This window comes from Alexandromys fortis, unplaced genomic scaffold, assembly GCF_014885135.2.
Source record: "Alexandromys fortis isolate MF-2015 unplaced genomic scaffold, M_Fortis_MF-2015_v1.1 scaffold_136, whole genome shotgun sequence".
NCBI classification, from domain to species: Eukaryota; Metazoa; Chordata; class Mammalia; order Rodentia; family Cricetidae; genus Alexandromys; species Alexandromys fortis.
This window is the reverse complement of record NW_026068024.1, coordinates 499,501-515,953: the sequence shown is the minus strand read 5'-3', so window position 1 is coordinate 515,953 and position 16,453 is coordinate 499,501. Positions and strand designations below refer to the sequence as shown.

At 39.5% G+C, this 16,453-nt stretch overlaps 1 protein-coding gene across 5 annotated transcripts in view; it reads right to left on the bottom strand.

The window, feature by feature from the left end:
* The window catches only part of Map4k3 (mitogen-activated protein kinase kinase kinase kinase 3), a 156,790-nt gene that overhangs the window by 91,894 nt on the left and 48,443 nt on the right, over positions 1-16,453 (bottom strand). For all 5 annotated transcript variants that reach the window (XM_050163489.1, XM_050163486.1, XM_050163487.1 and 2 more), the window contains exon 2: positions 13,109-13,166. In XM_050163489.1, the coding sequence (XP_050019446.1) occupies positions 13,109-13,166 (58 nt within the window). The remainder of the gene's footprint in view (positions 1-13,108; positions 13,167-16,453) is intronic.

The following is a 16,453-nucleotide window of genomic DNA, read 5'->3' as shown; positions in this document are numbered from 1 at the left end:
TTAAAGATTTATTTTACTTTAATCTGTATGAGTGTTTTCCTGCATGTATATTATTACATGTACCACATTTGTTCCCAGTGTCTGCAGAGGCCAGAAGAGAGCCCTGGGTCCCTCTGAAACTGAAGTTGTAAATGGCTGTGACCTACTATGTGGATCATGGGAACTGAACTCAGGTCTTCTCCAAGAAAAAACGTTCTTAACCACTGCCCCAGAGAGTCCCAGCTGTGGAATTGGACTGTCAGGATTCAAAATCCTAGCCCTCCATTAATCAGGGCAAAGTACTTCAGTTTCTTTAACTATAAAAAATAGAGGTAATAACGTAAGGATTAAATGAGTCAATGCATGTAACTCACTTAGAACAGGGGCTGGCACAAATTAAGTTTAAGTAAATGGTAGCTATTAGTAGCAACAAATGCCCTAGCTTAAACTAACTCATCTCTGTCTCCATGCTCATCTGCATGCCTTCCTCATTAATTTGATTTATCTAGTGAGTATTTACTAAGAGGCACCGAGAATCTTGTGAAAAACCAAATTTGTCTTCATAGAAATGTCAGTCCAGTGAAGACTGTGGCACTACATTCTTACAAATGCCTCCCCTTCCCACCCCCTTTAATGTGAAAAACTTTTAATGCTAAAATATTGACTCATTTATGGTGAAAAGATGCCACACTCCCCAATGACTTGTCAGGAAGAGACAAGGATTTCTTTTAGGACAATATGACATTTTGTTCCTGAAAACTCTAATACTAACCAGAACGGGTCTTAATCTAATACTCAGTATTTGTAGCATTTTCCTAATTCTTGACATTTTACTTTTAACATATTCATACATCTGTCTTTCATACCCTTCTGATCCACACATGTGCACAGCAAAAACAGCTGATAGAAAACTAATAACCTGTCTTACAGCTAGGGAGGTGAGAATTTTCTCTGCGATTAGTACTTTCAGCCCTAAAACCAGGAAAATCTTAGGCAAAAGCCAATGAATCTGTCATCAATTTATAGCAGATGGCACTGAAGAAACAAGTCAACTTTATAAGCACTGATCACATGAACCCCAAAGGACCATCCTATACCACAGCCACATGTTCCGTGCCTGACTACACCCCAGCCCAGGGCTCGTCTCCGACCGGCATTTTATCACTTGTCACTCATGGAGAAAACACCTCTCTCTGAATGTGTATGTGTGTGATCACAGTGATATGAACACACACATACATACATGTACATGCAGCATAACACAATGACAATTATAGCTAAGTTCTCCACATTTGTATATGAGCAATAGTTACATACTAAAGTATTTCCATATCTGAATTTCCATTGGACACATATCAGTGTCAGACAGCATACACACATATATGATTCATACATGTACCCATACACTCAGAACAAACGGGGAGGGGAAGGGAGAAACAAAAACACCACTCCTGCTCTCCATACTGTTTGACACATTTCTCTGTCACTGAACCTCCAATACATACTGCAATTCTCATTTGGGGTTGGTAACATCTTACTACTTCAAAAAGAAAATGCCCCTCCTTTGACCAAAACTCATTTCCTCTTTAGTTCCACCAACCTGGCTGTATAAGCATCACACTCTCTTACCTTCTTGTGATGCGCTGTGTACCCTAGAAAAACCCACCGTAAATCACAAGTCCCTCTCTAGCGAATGCACCACATCTTGCTTGCACTTTGCACAAGAGGCCTCAAGAGGAGACTCTTTCCTGCCATCTCCATTTCCTTCCTCTCATTCTCTCTTACAGCTCCTTCAATCCACTGAACCGCTCTTATTAAACCCACCAATGCAAATATGTGGTCCTCAGTTTTCATTGTTATCCACACCGTTAGCATTATGTCAAGACTTTTTCCTGGGGTCTGAAAATACTCAGTATGTTTGTGTCCTAGCAGAATGACTCTGGCAGTTTATGGTCAAGCTTTCTTTGCTGAATTCTCCTCTAGTAGACCGCTAACAGAATTAACCTTGGACTCCAACCTCAGCCCTTTCTTCTCTAGCAACACTTCTTCCTGGTGATATCATCCCCCTATCTTCTTGCTTCAAGAGTTAGTTGTATTCTGAGGATCTTGAAACTGCACCACTAGCCTGGCTTCTCCTGGAATTACAGGTGCATGCCCACTGTTAGTCAACATGGGCATGCTAAGTCACATGCTAAAACATACACAGTAAAACTGGGTTATTGGTCCTACTGACCCTGTTCCTCAAAAGGCTTGGGACATCTATGATCACTCCTAGTTTTGGTAGTTCATTTCATTCTGATGGGAATTGGCTCACACGTTTGGAGCCATGGTGGCCTGTTCTCTACCCCAAGTCTTGCTGTCTGCTCTTACTTTGGAACACTGTCCTTGCTTGTGACTACAGGGAATGGCTTTCACCAAGAAAATCCCATGACTGTGTTACCATTCCAATCTCAAGCCAATGCCATGTGCTTTGAGCAGTCTCCTGATATCTTGACATTGGCTGAAGTACCATTGGTTCATCAGCTTACTTATGCATACATTTCCATACTTGCTGTGTCATGGTTAACTAAAATCTACGTTTCTGAAGGGTCAGGCTCACCTGCCTTAGGTATCATGTCTGGCACTGGGTAGACGATGACTAGATATTAATCAAATGATTGACATAAATGGATTTTTCACAAAATATAAGGCCAAAAGATTACATATGGTAAAGGAAGGCAGCCAACCATTAGCCAAAGGATGGCAATTAACAGTAGGAGAACAGTAGGAATAAAAACTCATGACACACTTCCCAAACGAAGGACAGACACATACAGTGAGCCTATCACATCCATAAAATATACATGTTTGGTATCTGTGATGTGCAAGGTCAGGCCCTCCACAAGCCTGAGAACACAGTTAGAAATGAAGCCTGGCTGAGGACACTGGCTGCTGACAGAGCTCTTGCCTAGACCTACACAAGGGCCTTGGCTTGATCCCCAGAACTGTGCAAAAGGGAACATAGATGTATAGGAAAGGTACCAGAAATCATCTTTTCTCACGGAGCTTACACACCTGCTGCTGAGTGTGATGCTGTCTTTCCCCTGCTGCCTGATGTTTGCAGCAAAAATTGATTCACATCGCTGACCACCATGTGAGCCACCTCTGAGGCCATTGCAGAGCTCTCAAGTCTACCACATGCACCATGTTGTATGTATTCTTCACAATGCATCCTTTCCAGCAGGGTGGTATGCTAACAACGTGACCTGACTCACAGATCCATCTTGCCTATCTCTGATCTTTGACCAGCCTTTCACAGTCTGCTTAGTTCACTGTAAACAGAATCGTATGGGTACTTCTACATAAATTTCAAAATTTCTGGAGAAAATAGAAAGTTGACAGTGGTCCTCAAGTCAAAATGATAATGACTTTAATTTCTACTTCTGTTTTAATTCTATTTTTCTACTTTGATTTACAATGATCAAAACTGGTTTTGTAATTAAAGTCCAAAAAAAGTATAGACTTATAGTTAAGCAGGGGAAATATAAATTAAAGTCATGTGAACAATATAAAAAAAAATCAATGAAACACCTTCAACAAACCTCAGATTTAAACAATTTTGTCAAAATATCTCAAGTTTTTATTTTACTTCCATTTCAAAATGATTACCAGCCATTTAAAAAGAAAAAGGAATTAACTAAGTCAAACTACAAACACTTAAAAGTCTATCACATTGCATTTGATTATTTTTAATTTTACAAAGGAGACTGACCACTGGGACTCTGAAAAGGTGTGAGTACTACATCACCCATGAAGACAGTCCTATCCCATACCAAGCCAACTGATTCTGTTTTCACAGTTAAGAACTCATGACATATTAAATGATTTTGGAAGGAAACTAGCATAGTCCACCCTAAGGGGAAATTAGAGGGCAAATTATTGAGCTTCTTTAAAAAGAAATAGAAAAAAAAAAAGACAAAACAAAAGAGAACCTACAAACATAAATGACAATTAAAATGTACCAACTGTTTCCAGTTTGAAGACTTTATTAATAAGAAACTATTATCAATATTGTTAGTTGACTCTTAGTTATGCATGTAAGACTTTAAAGAAATGTTGTATGTGTGTAAGCTTGTGCAAGTCTGCAAATCTGTAGAAGGCAGAGAAAGATATTGGTTTTTCTGGTATATTATGTTCTGCCTTATTCCCTTGAGACAGGGTCTCTCACTGAACCTGGAACAAGACTGAAGACTAGGAAGCCCCAGGGATCCTCCTTTCTCTATACTCCATAGCAATGGGGTTACAGGCCAAAATCATACCAGGCTTTTTTACGTGGTTAATGGGTATGTGAATTTGGATCCTCATAGTTACATAGATAGTACAAGACTTAGCTATTCTCCTAGCCCCTTTTATACTTTTAAAAGGCATATTAAAAATGAACAAACAGGTCCCTTGATGTGGGATGTCCTTTTGTATATGTGTTGTTTTTATTGGCTATGAATAAACTCTTTTGGCCAATGGCTTAGCAGAGTAAAGCCAGGCGGGAAATCTGAACAGAGATCTAAAGAGAGAGAGAAAGGGGGGGGGGAGGGAGAAGGCAGAGTCAGGGAGACTTTATGTAGCTGCTGAAGGAGACAGACACCAAAACTTTAACCTTATCCGGTAAGCCACAGTCTCGTGGCTATACACAGAATAATAGAAACGGGTTAATTTAGGATGTAAGAGTTAGTTAATTAAAAACCTGAGCTAAGAGACCAAACAGTGTTGTAATTAATATAGTTTCTGTGTGATTATTCGGGTCTGTGTGGCCAGGAAACAAATGAGCAGTCACCACCTACAAAACGGCACCCATACGGTTGGGGCTAACTCGCGTGGTCAGTCACACTCTTCTGGTCAAGTGCTGTGTGCCTGCTCAGGGTTAGGAGGAAAGTAGCTGAGAGCATGCCTGCTGCTCAGCACCCCTGCAGGGCAAGCAGCGAGATGGGGTCTGCTAGGCGTGCACAGGCAGGAAAGCATCGTAGATTCCTGCCGCCATACACGGAGACATTTCTAGGCCATGCAGCACACTGCATGGCAGATTTAACTTTTACTCAGATAAAAAGGGTTTCTGTGCTACATGGTGCTTCCCAGAGCTGAGATGGTGAGCACAGCTCTGATTCAGCAGTTCCAGAGCTGGCAGTAAATGTACCTCTGGCATATTGAAATGCCAAGAGATGTGGAGCCAGCATCAAGGGCTGCTGCAACCACAGTGCTTAGGATTTTAAAATATTCCTTGTCAGAAAATGATTTCAGATACACAAGAGGACAGATTCGATATGAAAGACCTCTATATGAGACACAGTGTGTTTAAAAATGCACATAGGCTTGGGGGAGAGAAAAAAAAAGAGTACAGACAGTTATAAAAAGGGAATGGTTTTTAAAGTAAAACAAAGTCTTTAAAGAGACAGTGAAAATAATATAAGAGTACAGACAGACATAAAGGGATCAAGATAATAAATATTAAAAAGTAATAGAGTAAAAAATTCACGTAGAGATGATAATACACAAAGGATTTGGATTATGCATATTATTATGTTTTCTTTGAATTTTTTGGCTGCAGAGAGACATTTGATTCTGGGGGGCTAAAGGTACTTTATTTCAAAATTTGAGTTTAAGGAATATGTTATTTTTTTTTTAAAGGTTCTGCTTTTGTTTAAACAGAAGATGAGAACCTGTGGATTCCTTTCAGGCTAATGTGGTTTAATGAAACAAGCCCCTCCCCAAAGGTCTCTGTGAATCCTAAAAGTACTTCACCCAACAAACAGCAGGAAGCAGTTTGGAAAGAACTATGCCTAAATTCCAAGATGATTGCTTATAAATGTTTATTTTCATTTTAAAAGGGTTGGTTATAATTGATTAATAGTCACAGTCAGTCAATCTCTCTCTCAAAGAGTGGATATGATATAGAAGTGAATACTTTGCACTGGTATGGATCTTGGTCTTATATAAATCTAAGGTCAATTTTGTCACATTGTATATATGTATTTCTCCTCTTGTTTAAGGCATTATGTTTATGCATCTAATTTAAAAATGTGACATATAATTAAAAATACAGATTAAGAGATAGTCGTTTATAATAGTCAAATTGTAGTCATGTTAGATTTTCTAGATATACAGAGATATATTTCAGATAATCTTCAAACATTTCAAAGACCTACAGAATATGGTATTTAAAATGTTTTAAGAACTTAGACTTTTCTTGACAGTAAGACATGTCTACTTCTGGCAGCACCAATTACTTCAAGAGACGATGGGCACTGAAGAGCCTCCTTATGGATTTGCTACCCATTTGGGAAAGAAACTGCTCTTGCCTGATGGTGTGCTGTTTAAACTGGACATGCAGGATCTACAGAAAATGACTGCTGAACTTGCATAAAGAAGGTGAGACAGTCCTTCAGGGTTCCTGCTCCATGAAAGAGTCTGCCAGGCCTTCTGCAGGACACAGAAGAAAGTGACTGACAAATTGTTAATATAGGTGAAACAGTCTTTCAAATTTTCTGATTCATGGAAAAGTCTGTTGGATACTATGGGCCTGTAGACTGAAGACAGATGCTCCAATGATACAGAAGAACTTTGGTTGGCTGTTCAGGCACCAAGATGTCTCTTTCAATTCTAAAGTTTTAGATGCTGCTTACAATGCACTTTCTGTTTACTTAGGTAATATGATATCCTTCTGTGGTCTTTGAAGAGTTGAAGACAGATAGTTATAGTTTTCCTAAGTTATGACAAAAGATATATTAGATATGAAACTCTCCAAATACAAATGACTAAATATTGTAAGTGTAATGCTTGATACTTGTTTTTTTCATATATAATTTTACAATGTTTAAGTTAAAACCTTCCTTTCTAATTAGACAGAAAAGGGGAGATGATATGGGATGCCCTTCTGTACATGTGTTGCTTTTATTGGCTAATGAATAAAGCTATTTTGGCCAATGGTTTAGCAGAGTAAAGCCAGGTAGAAATGTGGACAGAGATATATATATATATAGAGAGAGAAGGTGGGGTCAGGGAGACTCTGAAGGGGTAGCTGCTGAAGGAGACAGATGCCAAAATCTTAACCAGTAAGTCAGTCTTGTGGTGATACATAGAATAATAGATATGGGTTAATTTAAGATGTAAGAGCTAGTTAATAAACATGAGCTAAGGGGCTGGAGAGATGGCTCAGAAGTTAAGAGTACTGGCTGTTCTAGAGATCCTGAGTTCAATTCCCTCTCTGGCCTGCAGGTGTACATGCAGAGTACATACAAAATATATAAATAAAATTTTAACAAAACATGAGATAATAGATCAAACAGTGTTGTAATTAATATAGTTTCTATGTAATTATTCAGGTCTGGGCAGCCGGGAAAAAAACAAGCAGTCTCTGGCTATAGTTCCTCATTTCAAATATAAAATTCAATGATGTATTAAATAAATTGACCAAAGTTTGCAACCATAACTATAACTCAGTTTTAGGACAGTTCCCTCTCTCCATGAAACTTCTCATGTTCACTCACTGATAGTTCACCCTCTGGCAGTTCCAGCTCACTAGCCCACTTGATACCTTCTCTGAGCACTTCACCTAAGAAAATCAAGTGCACGCTCTCCCGTAACTGGCTCCTTTCATTTAGCATTGTTTGAATCTGCGGAAGCATGAATTATTAACTACCTTTCTACTCTCTGTACATAACACACTTTGTCCATTTGTTTACCAGTTATAATGACTCCAATGGAGGGGCATTATGAATAATGCTGTGTAGAACCCTCATGTGCAAGTTCTGTGACTAGACACGAAAGCATGACTGCTGAGTCATTATGGCAAATTTAGTTACCCTTTAAGAAAGAACTAGAGCCGGGCATAATGGCATAAATCTTTAATCCCAACACTTCGGAGGTAGAAGAAGGCAGATCTCTGTGATTGCAAGACCAGCCTGGTTTACACAGTAAGTTCCAGGACAGCCAGAGCCACACAGGGAGACCTGCTGACAAAAACAACTAACAAAGAAAAAAAAAAACCCACAAAACCAAAAAACCACCACCACCACAACAAAAAAGAACCAAAGAACTCAATGTTTTCCAGAGAAGCAGCACTGTCTCATCACAGGAAGGTTCTTGTCTGTGGCTTATGTTTTCATTTTTTATTCCCTCTATTGTTATGGAATTTGCCTTCAATGTGACAAGGCTAGCCATTTGGGCAAAAACCTCCTCTTGCCTGGACTACTTTATGGTATGTTGTATAAACTGGACATGCAGGATCTACAGAAAATGACTGCTGAACTTGCATAAAGAAGGTGAGACAGTCCTTCAGGGTTCCTGCTCCATGAAAGAGTCTGCCAGGCCTTCTGCAGGACACAGAAGAAAGTGACTGACAAATTGTTAATATAAGTGAAACAGTCTTTCAAATTTCCTTTTTCACGGAAAAGTCTGCCAGATACTATGGGCCTGTAGGCTGAAGATGAACGCCCCAACGTTACAGGAGAACTTTGGGTGACTGTCCAGGCCTCTGATTCACAGGGATCCGTCTGCCCCTGCTTCCTGAAATGCTGGGATTAAAGGTGTGCACTCCCAGCAACTATATCATCTTCTAATACACAGCAGTGTTAAAGATCAACAGTATCACAAATCAGTTATCACACACACCAGAAAACAACTGAGTTAATGTTTTTCTCATTTTTTAAGGAAATTTTAAAATATACTGAACAGATTTTGTGCCAGGACTTTAACTCAGACCTGACAAAACATGTTCTATTAAAATCTGAAAATAAAAAAGACCAGGGCTAAGATGGCAACATTACCACTGCGAGAATTTCAGCAGCCTTGGTCCCTCAGCTGTAGAAGTTTCTGAAGACACACAGTAGATGTGGGAGAATGGACTTAAGCCTGGTCACTCTGGATTCATGACAATTTCATCAAGTTACCTCTACTCCCTGATTAAAACCCCAAAGCCTGATAAAAAGTGCCAAATCCTCAACTGTACTCCAGATTTCACCAATTTCAAACATCTTTATTACAAATCAAACAAATTATAACAGTGAGATAAGAAGGTAATTACATGACAGAGAATCTGTAACTGCATCTAACAGAAAATGTGTTCTGTGTTCAAGGTATTCTTCTGTGTTTAATCACAATCAATCAACACATCCTTCAAACTTCATCTCAATGATAATTCTAAAAACTTATCAATGAGCTAAGTCAAGGGTAGGCCAAGTCAAACAAAGGTGTTGTCTGGCTTTGCAGTTCAGAATATTGTGTTATAGTTCAGTTGGCAAAGTCTAGAATATTTTCTGATAATTCATAGGAAAAGTTGGCCCATTCCTGAAAATAAAGTCTCTGACTAGATTTCTGTTCATACTGAAGCTAAAACCGAGAGTGGCATAGACCGAGTTCATACATCAGCATAATTGCCGGCCTACCACAGGAAAGAAAGAAGGGGATAGTTCTGTGATGTGTACAATGAGTTAGCGTGGAAAAATGTGGGCTCTAGGATGGGGGGAACCCAATGGAGAACACGTGCAGATAAAACATACAGAGAGTCCTAAGAGGCTTCACAATGGTCCGCTCACACCAGAAGGAACTACTGAGATACTAGTAACACACAGGTGCTAAGATTTGCTGAGGTCTGCTGAAAACTGAAAACCCAGACGAGGACAGGAGACAAAGAGCAGACTACAGCTTCCTAAATCAGCCTGGTTCTTCCCACTAAACTACACTTGCTATTTACATCAGGGCAATGCCACCTGGAAAAGAGTAAGCCAGTATAAACTTATCACAATTAGTCCAGGGAGTTCGGAAGAAGTAAATACCCTCAGGACCTTCTCTCCTTCCCACAGCTACCAATTTTTCTGGGAAGAACTGAGCAATAAGCAGAGGCTGCTCTTTCTTTCCTGCCTACCCAGACCTGAATAATCACACAGAAACTATATTAATTACAACACTATTTGGCCAATAGATTAGCCGTATTCCTAGCTAGATCTTACATCTTAAATTAACCTATTTCTATGAATCTGTATATCACCATGAGGGTGTGGCCTACTGGTAAGGTTCTGGGCGGGTGTCATTTTCCTTTGGCAGCTACATGGCATCTCTCAGACTCCGCTTACTCTCTCTATATCTCTTTTCAGATATCCTGCCTGGCTTTACTCTGCTAAGCCATTGGCCAAAACAGCTTTATTCATCAACCAATCAAAGCAATACATACACAGAAGAACATTCCACATCATCTCCCCTTTTCTGTCTAAATAAAAAGGAAGATTTTAACTTTAATATAATAAAATTACATATAACAAAACAGTTATCAAGCAAGAATTATAGTTACTTTATTTCTTTGTAAGTCTAAAGTCTTACATCTATTTTATCTTTTATCATAACTAAGGAAAACTATAACTATCTGTCTTCATCTCCACCAATGACCCCAGAATGATATAATATTACCTAAGTAAACAGGAAGTACATTGTAAGCAACTTACAAAACTCTAGAATTGACAGAGACATCTTGATGTCTGAACAGTCACCCAAAGTTCTCCTGTAACGTTGGGGCGTTCATCTTCAGCCTACAGGCCCATAGTATCTGGCAGACTTTTCCGTGAAAAAGGAAATTTGAAAGACTGTTTCACTTATATTAACAATTTGTCAGTCACTTTCTTCTGTGTCCTGCAGAAGGCCTGGCAGACTCTTTCATGGAGCAGGAACCCTGAAGGACTGTCTCACCTTCTTTATGCAAGTTCAGCAGTCATTTTCTGTAGATCCTGCATGCCCAGTTTAAACAGCATACTATAAAGCAGTCCAGGCAAGAGGAGATTTTGCCCAAATGGCTAGCCTTGTCACATTGAAGACAAATTCCATAACAAATTTCTTCAATTCTGATCAACCTCTCTGAAGTAATTTGTGCTTCCAGGAGCAGACATGTCTCAGTGTCAAGAAAAGTCTAAGTTTTTTTTTTTTTTTTAAATTTATTTATTATGTATATAGTGTTCTTGGCACCAGATCTAATTATAGATGGGTGTGAGCCATCATGTGGTTGCTGGGAATTGAACTCAGGACCTTCAGAACAGCAGTCAGTTCTTTTAACCTCTGAGCCATCTCTCCAGCCCAAAGTCTAAGTTTTTAATATATTTTAAATATCATATTCTGTAGATCTTTGAAGTGTTGAAGATTATCTATGTAAGTGAAATATATCTTTGTATATCTAGAAAACCTAACTAATGTAATTAAAAGTTTGATTATTACAGATGACTATTCATCTGTATTTTTAAATTATACATTACATTTTTAAATGAGCTGTATAAACATAATACCTTAAATAAGAGTAGAAATACACATATACTCAGTGTAACAAAATTGACCTTAGATTTGTATCAATAGACCAAGATTTATACCAATGTAAAGTATTCATCTCTATATCATATCCCCCTTTAAGTGAAAACAAAGATTTATAAACAATCATTTTGGGATTTGGACATAGTTTTCTCCAAACTGCTTTCTGTTGTTTGCTGGGCAAAGTAGTTTTAGGGTTCACAGAGACCTTTCAGGGAAACCTTGCTCCATCAAACCACATTAGCCTGGAAGGAATCCACAGGCTCTCATCTTCTGTGGAAATAAAAACAGAATCTCTTTTCCAAAGCAACATATCCTTAGACTCAAATTTTGAAATCAAGATACCTTTATGTTCATTTAACTTAGCAGCCCCCAGAATCAAATGTCTCTCTGTCGTTAAAAATATCAAAGAAAACACAATAATATGCATAATCCAGATTCTTTGTGTGGTTTTCCATCTTTATGTGGCTTATTCTTCTTTACTCCTTTAATATATAACTGTCTGTACTCTTTTATATTACTTTTACTGCCTCTTTAAAGACTTCATTTTTTAAAACTATTTTATTTCTTTTTATAACTGTCTATATTCTTTTCCTTCTCTCTCCCAAGCCTATGTATATTTTTAAAAAACACTATGGCTCGTTTAGAGGTTTATTTCTGCCTGAATCTGTCTTTATTATGCATCTGCAATCATTCTCTGACAAGGAACATTTTAAAATGGTAAGCATTGTGATCAGGGAAGCCCTGCATGCTGGCTCTGCCTCTCCTGGCCTTTCAATATGGTGGAGGTACAAGTACCATCAGCTCTGCGAGCCATGTTCACCACCCCAGCCCCAGGATGCAGCAGGTCTGTCACATTTAAGCAACTAATGGAACTCTGCTCACAAATCCCATTTAAGTGCAGGATCTCCCAAAAGAGCCTGAGCACAAACCAGGAGGCCTTTCCTTAAAGAAGCTGAGCAGTTTTTGCAGCTCATGCTGAGTCAGGAAGCCTTCCCTTAAAGGAATTGTGCCTCTGCTCGCTGCCAGCAAACAGAGTCTAACTGAAAAAAATGTAGTTACCAAGAAACTGTGCTTGGCTCCTGTTTTTGTGGATCTAGAAGCCCTCTTTTTTAAAGATTTTTTTAGGTCTTATGTGGATCCATGCCTCAGATGGTGGGTGCCATTTTGTAAACAGACTGCTCTTTCTTTCCTTCCCGCCCAGACTCAAATAATCGCACAGAAACTATATTACATTATAATACTATTTGGTCAATAGCTTAGTTGTATTCCTAGCTAACTCTAACATCTTAAATCAGCCCATTTCTATTAATCTGTATATTGCCACGAGGCTGTGGTCTACTGGTAAGTTTCCAGGTGGGCATTCTTCTCCTTTGGCACCTACATGGCATCTCCCAGACTCCGCCTACTCTCTCTATATCTCTGTTCAGATTTCTCACCTGGCTTTACTCTGCTAAGCCATTGGCCAAAACAGCTTTATTCATCAACCAATAAAAGCAACACGTACAGAAGGACATTCAACATCATATGCTGGGCTCAGAGAAGCAGGAGGAAGAAAAGACAGCCATTTCTCCTCCCCACAAAATTGTGAGAAAGTAAAAGAATAGCAATCAAACATCATTAAAATAAGCTTTAACTGTATGATGGTTCAGGCCTGTAACTTCAGGACTTAGAATGCTGAAGGAACATCAATGGTTCAAGGTCAACCTGAGCTACAAAGACCATTTCAAAAAAACCAAATTATAAAAAATGAAATTACTCTATGATAGCCAATGACATTCTAGCAACAAGAAACATCAAATTTCAAATAATTTACCTGGTTCCAATTTTATCACTTTAATTGCTGCTAATTCTCCAGTGTTAACATTCCGTGCCTAAAAGAAGAAGAAAAATCATCATGGAACAATGTATAAAAAGGCATTTTAGTTTATTGTTTATTCAATCATACAGAAATATTTTAAAAGCAGAGTTTGCAGAACCAATCTACTAAAAGACAGTACTGTCTTTTATAGTGAAATCCAGCACTAATTTATGTGTAAACATTACACCATGGTAACTGTCCACTGTTCTAAATGGTTTAATACTAACTCACTCAATTGTCACAACACTCATAAGGTAAAAACTAATGCTATTCCCATGTTGCAAATAAGACAAAAGAAGCAGACAGAAGGGGACAACTTGCAACTGGTCATGCAACTGGTCAAGTGGGAGCACTGGGATTTAAAACCAGGAAGTCTACTCCAGTGTAATTCCTTCAAGCATTATACCACAGAGCTTTTTATGCAAACGCTGGGAAAACAATGGAGTGGATTAACATTAAAGCCTTTAAATGAGAATCTAAATGTGAAAGCAGCCCCCTTGTGACCCTTCAAATCCACTTGTTGACAGTAAAAACCACGCATTCACAAATCAAATTCAAGGGGTGAGGGGTGTAGCTCAACTGGTAGAGTACTTGCTTAGCATGCCCAGAGTCCTAGGTTCCACCCCCAACTTGGTATAAATCAGGCATGACGGTACACATTTATCTACAACCACAGCACTATAATGGTGGAGGCAGGGGAATCATAAGTCCAAGGTAATCCTCAGTTACTACAGAGCAAGCTGAGGACAGCCTGGGCTATATGACATCTGTGTCTAAAAAAAGAAAGGAAGGAAGGGAGAAAGAGGGGGGCCGAGGGAGAGAGAGAAGGAAGAAGGAAGGAGGGAGAAAAGTCAATTTATAAGTTGGCTATGATGGGCATGCTCACCAACCCGAGCACTCAGGAGGATTGTCATAAATTGTAAAACATCTTGAGCTATAGTCACAGCACAACTCTGCCGCCTTCCAACCTCAAAAATCAACCAGATAATAGATTCTGGGTATTTACAATTGTTTAACTAAGTAGAAACTATTTTTAAATTTGGGTTTAAAAAATGGCAATAAATTTAAAATGCTCTATATAATTGGATCAGAATATATATTTTAGTTGTTTATTTAATTAATTTTTACATCAGTCTAAAGATTAAGGAGAGATTTTATCATACGGCCAGGGTTAGATTTAGTTGCACTACTCCCTTGCTGGTAGACTGGGAAAAATACGCCAATCATCTGAAGTGAGCCAATGACACTTAAGGAACTCTTCTAAGAGTGCCAAGTCAATAAAAATACCAGCAAAGGAGCTCACCGGGTAAAACATTTGCTATGCAATGTGAGGACCAGAATGGAGTTCACTTCCCAGCACACTGGAAATCCTGGAGCAGGCTGGCTAGACAGACTAGCAGGCATGGCAAGTTCGGGATTCAGTTAGGGACCCTGACTCAGTGTACAAGATGGAGAGCAACTGAAGATGACGCCAGACATCAATTCTGGGTCTCTGAACACATGTGCATACATGTCCACATGCACCTGCACACCCTGTGTCCTCATACCTAAGCAGCATACACATCTCTCACACAGACCAACACATATACTCATTCCCTCCACCAACACACATAAACAAACCAGAAAAGAATCTGTGAAGGTAGATAAGAAGCACAGCCACCACTAAAAATATAAAATTCAGATCCTGCCCAATAGGGTTAAGGTGATGGCTCTTTTGGTAATGTACTTGCTGCACAAGCACAGGACCTGAATCTGAGTCCTCGGCACCCACAGAAAAGCCAAGTGTGGAAGCCAAGTGGAGCTGTGCGAGCCTGCAATCCCAGCATTAGATGATCTCTGTTTCAATATAGTGGGAAAGTGATAGACAGTGATGTCAACTTTTGGCCTCAACACACAAACACACATATTTGCATGTGTACCTGCATACACTCACACATACACAAGCACATACATACATACATACAATACACGCTATTTTTTAAGAGTTACTGTGGTGGTACACACCCTTAATCTTAGTACTTCACTTGGTGGGAGGGAAAGGCATGTGGGTCTCCACGAGTTCAAGACTAGCCTAGTCTACAAAGAGAGTTCAAGGTCAGCCAAGGCTACAAAGTGAGACTCTGCCTAAAATTTAAAAAATAAAAAAAAAAACTATTCTTTCTGTGGTAGTTTGAATGAGACGCCTTACATCCCACCACACCCCTGACATGTAAGTCTCAGTCATTAAATAGCAGGTCCCCAGTTGGTGGTTTGAAAAGATTAGGAGTGACCTTGCTGGAGGTGGTGCCATCCCCAGTGCACTGGGTGCCTCCCTCTTGCTGGAGATGTGACGCTCAGCTGTTCCTGCCACCATGCTCTCACTCTGCCATCACAGACTCTAAACTCTAGAACTTTAAGTCCAATTCTTCTTTAAGCTGCCTTGGTCGTGGTGTTGCATCAAAGCAACAGAAAAGTAATTAATACACCCTCTATATGAATTGAAAAATTAAAACAATTTGTAGGGAAAATTCATTTAAAAATCATTTTTTCGGGGACTTGGGAGATGGTTCAGTGGTTATGGTTTTTCCAGAGGACCGAGTTCAGTTTCTAGCACTTACATGGTGGCTTACCACCAGCTGTAACTCCTGGTTCCAGAGGATTCAATGTCCTCTTTTGGCCTCCAGTATATAATCTCCATAACTAATAAATATGATGCTCATTAGAGTCAGCAGAAACCAGATCTGAACATGTCAAGCCCAAGTTAGTTTCCCTTAAGTGAGACAGACTTCCCAACAGCACTGAATAACTGTTCCTTTCTGCAGGATGAGATATCACATAATCAACGAACTCAGAACCCCCTGAGGGCGCGCCCATAGACAAGGGCAGGGTGTACCTGGGGACACACAGGCCTCTCTCCAGCTCCTGTCACGGAAGTTCTGAGACTACCACAACATGGTGCTCTCCTCCCCCTATGACATCTTGCCTCCTTTCCTTCTATCCACGTCGTCTAAATACCTGCAAGCAAAACAAGATGCTACTTTCCCACTCTTAAAACTGGGCTCTTTAAAAGTCTCACTTGTCTACTGAAAAGGAACTCAGAGTATGGGTGCTCTACCATGGAACCGCAGACCTTGTGGAGCAAGTATGCCTTACTGACGAGAGCTGAAAATCTGCTCCCAGTGACCACAGGAGGGCACTTTACCCGACAAAGTCACACAAGATGGCTGCTGTGCTCGAAGAAATTAACTAAAACTGATTTACTCAGAGTTCTCAGTAGCAGAGAGTCAGCTGAAAAATTCTGACAGTAAACTCCTGGTGAAC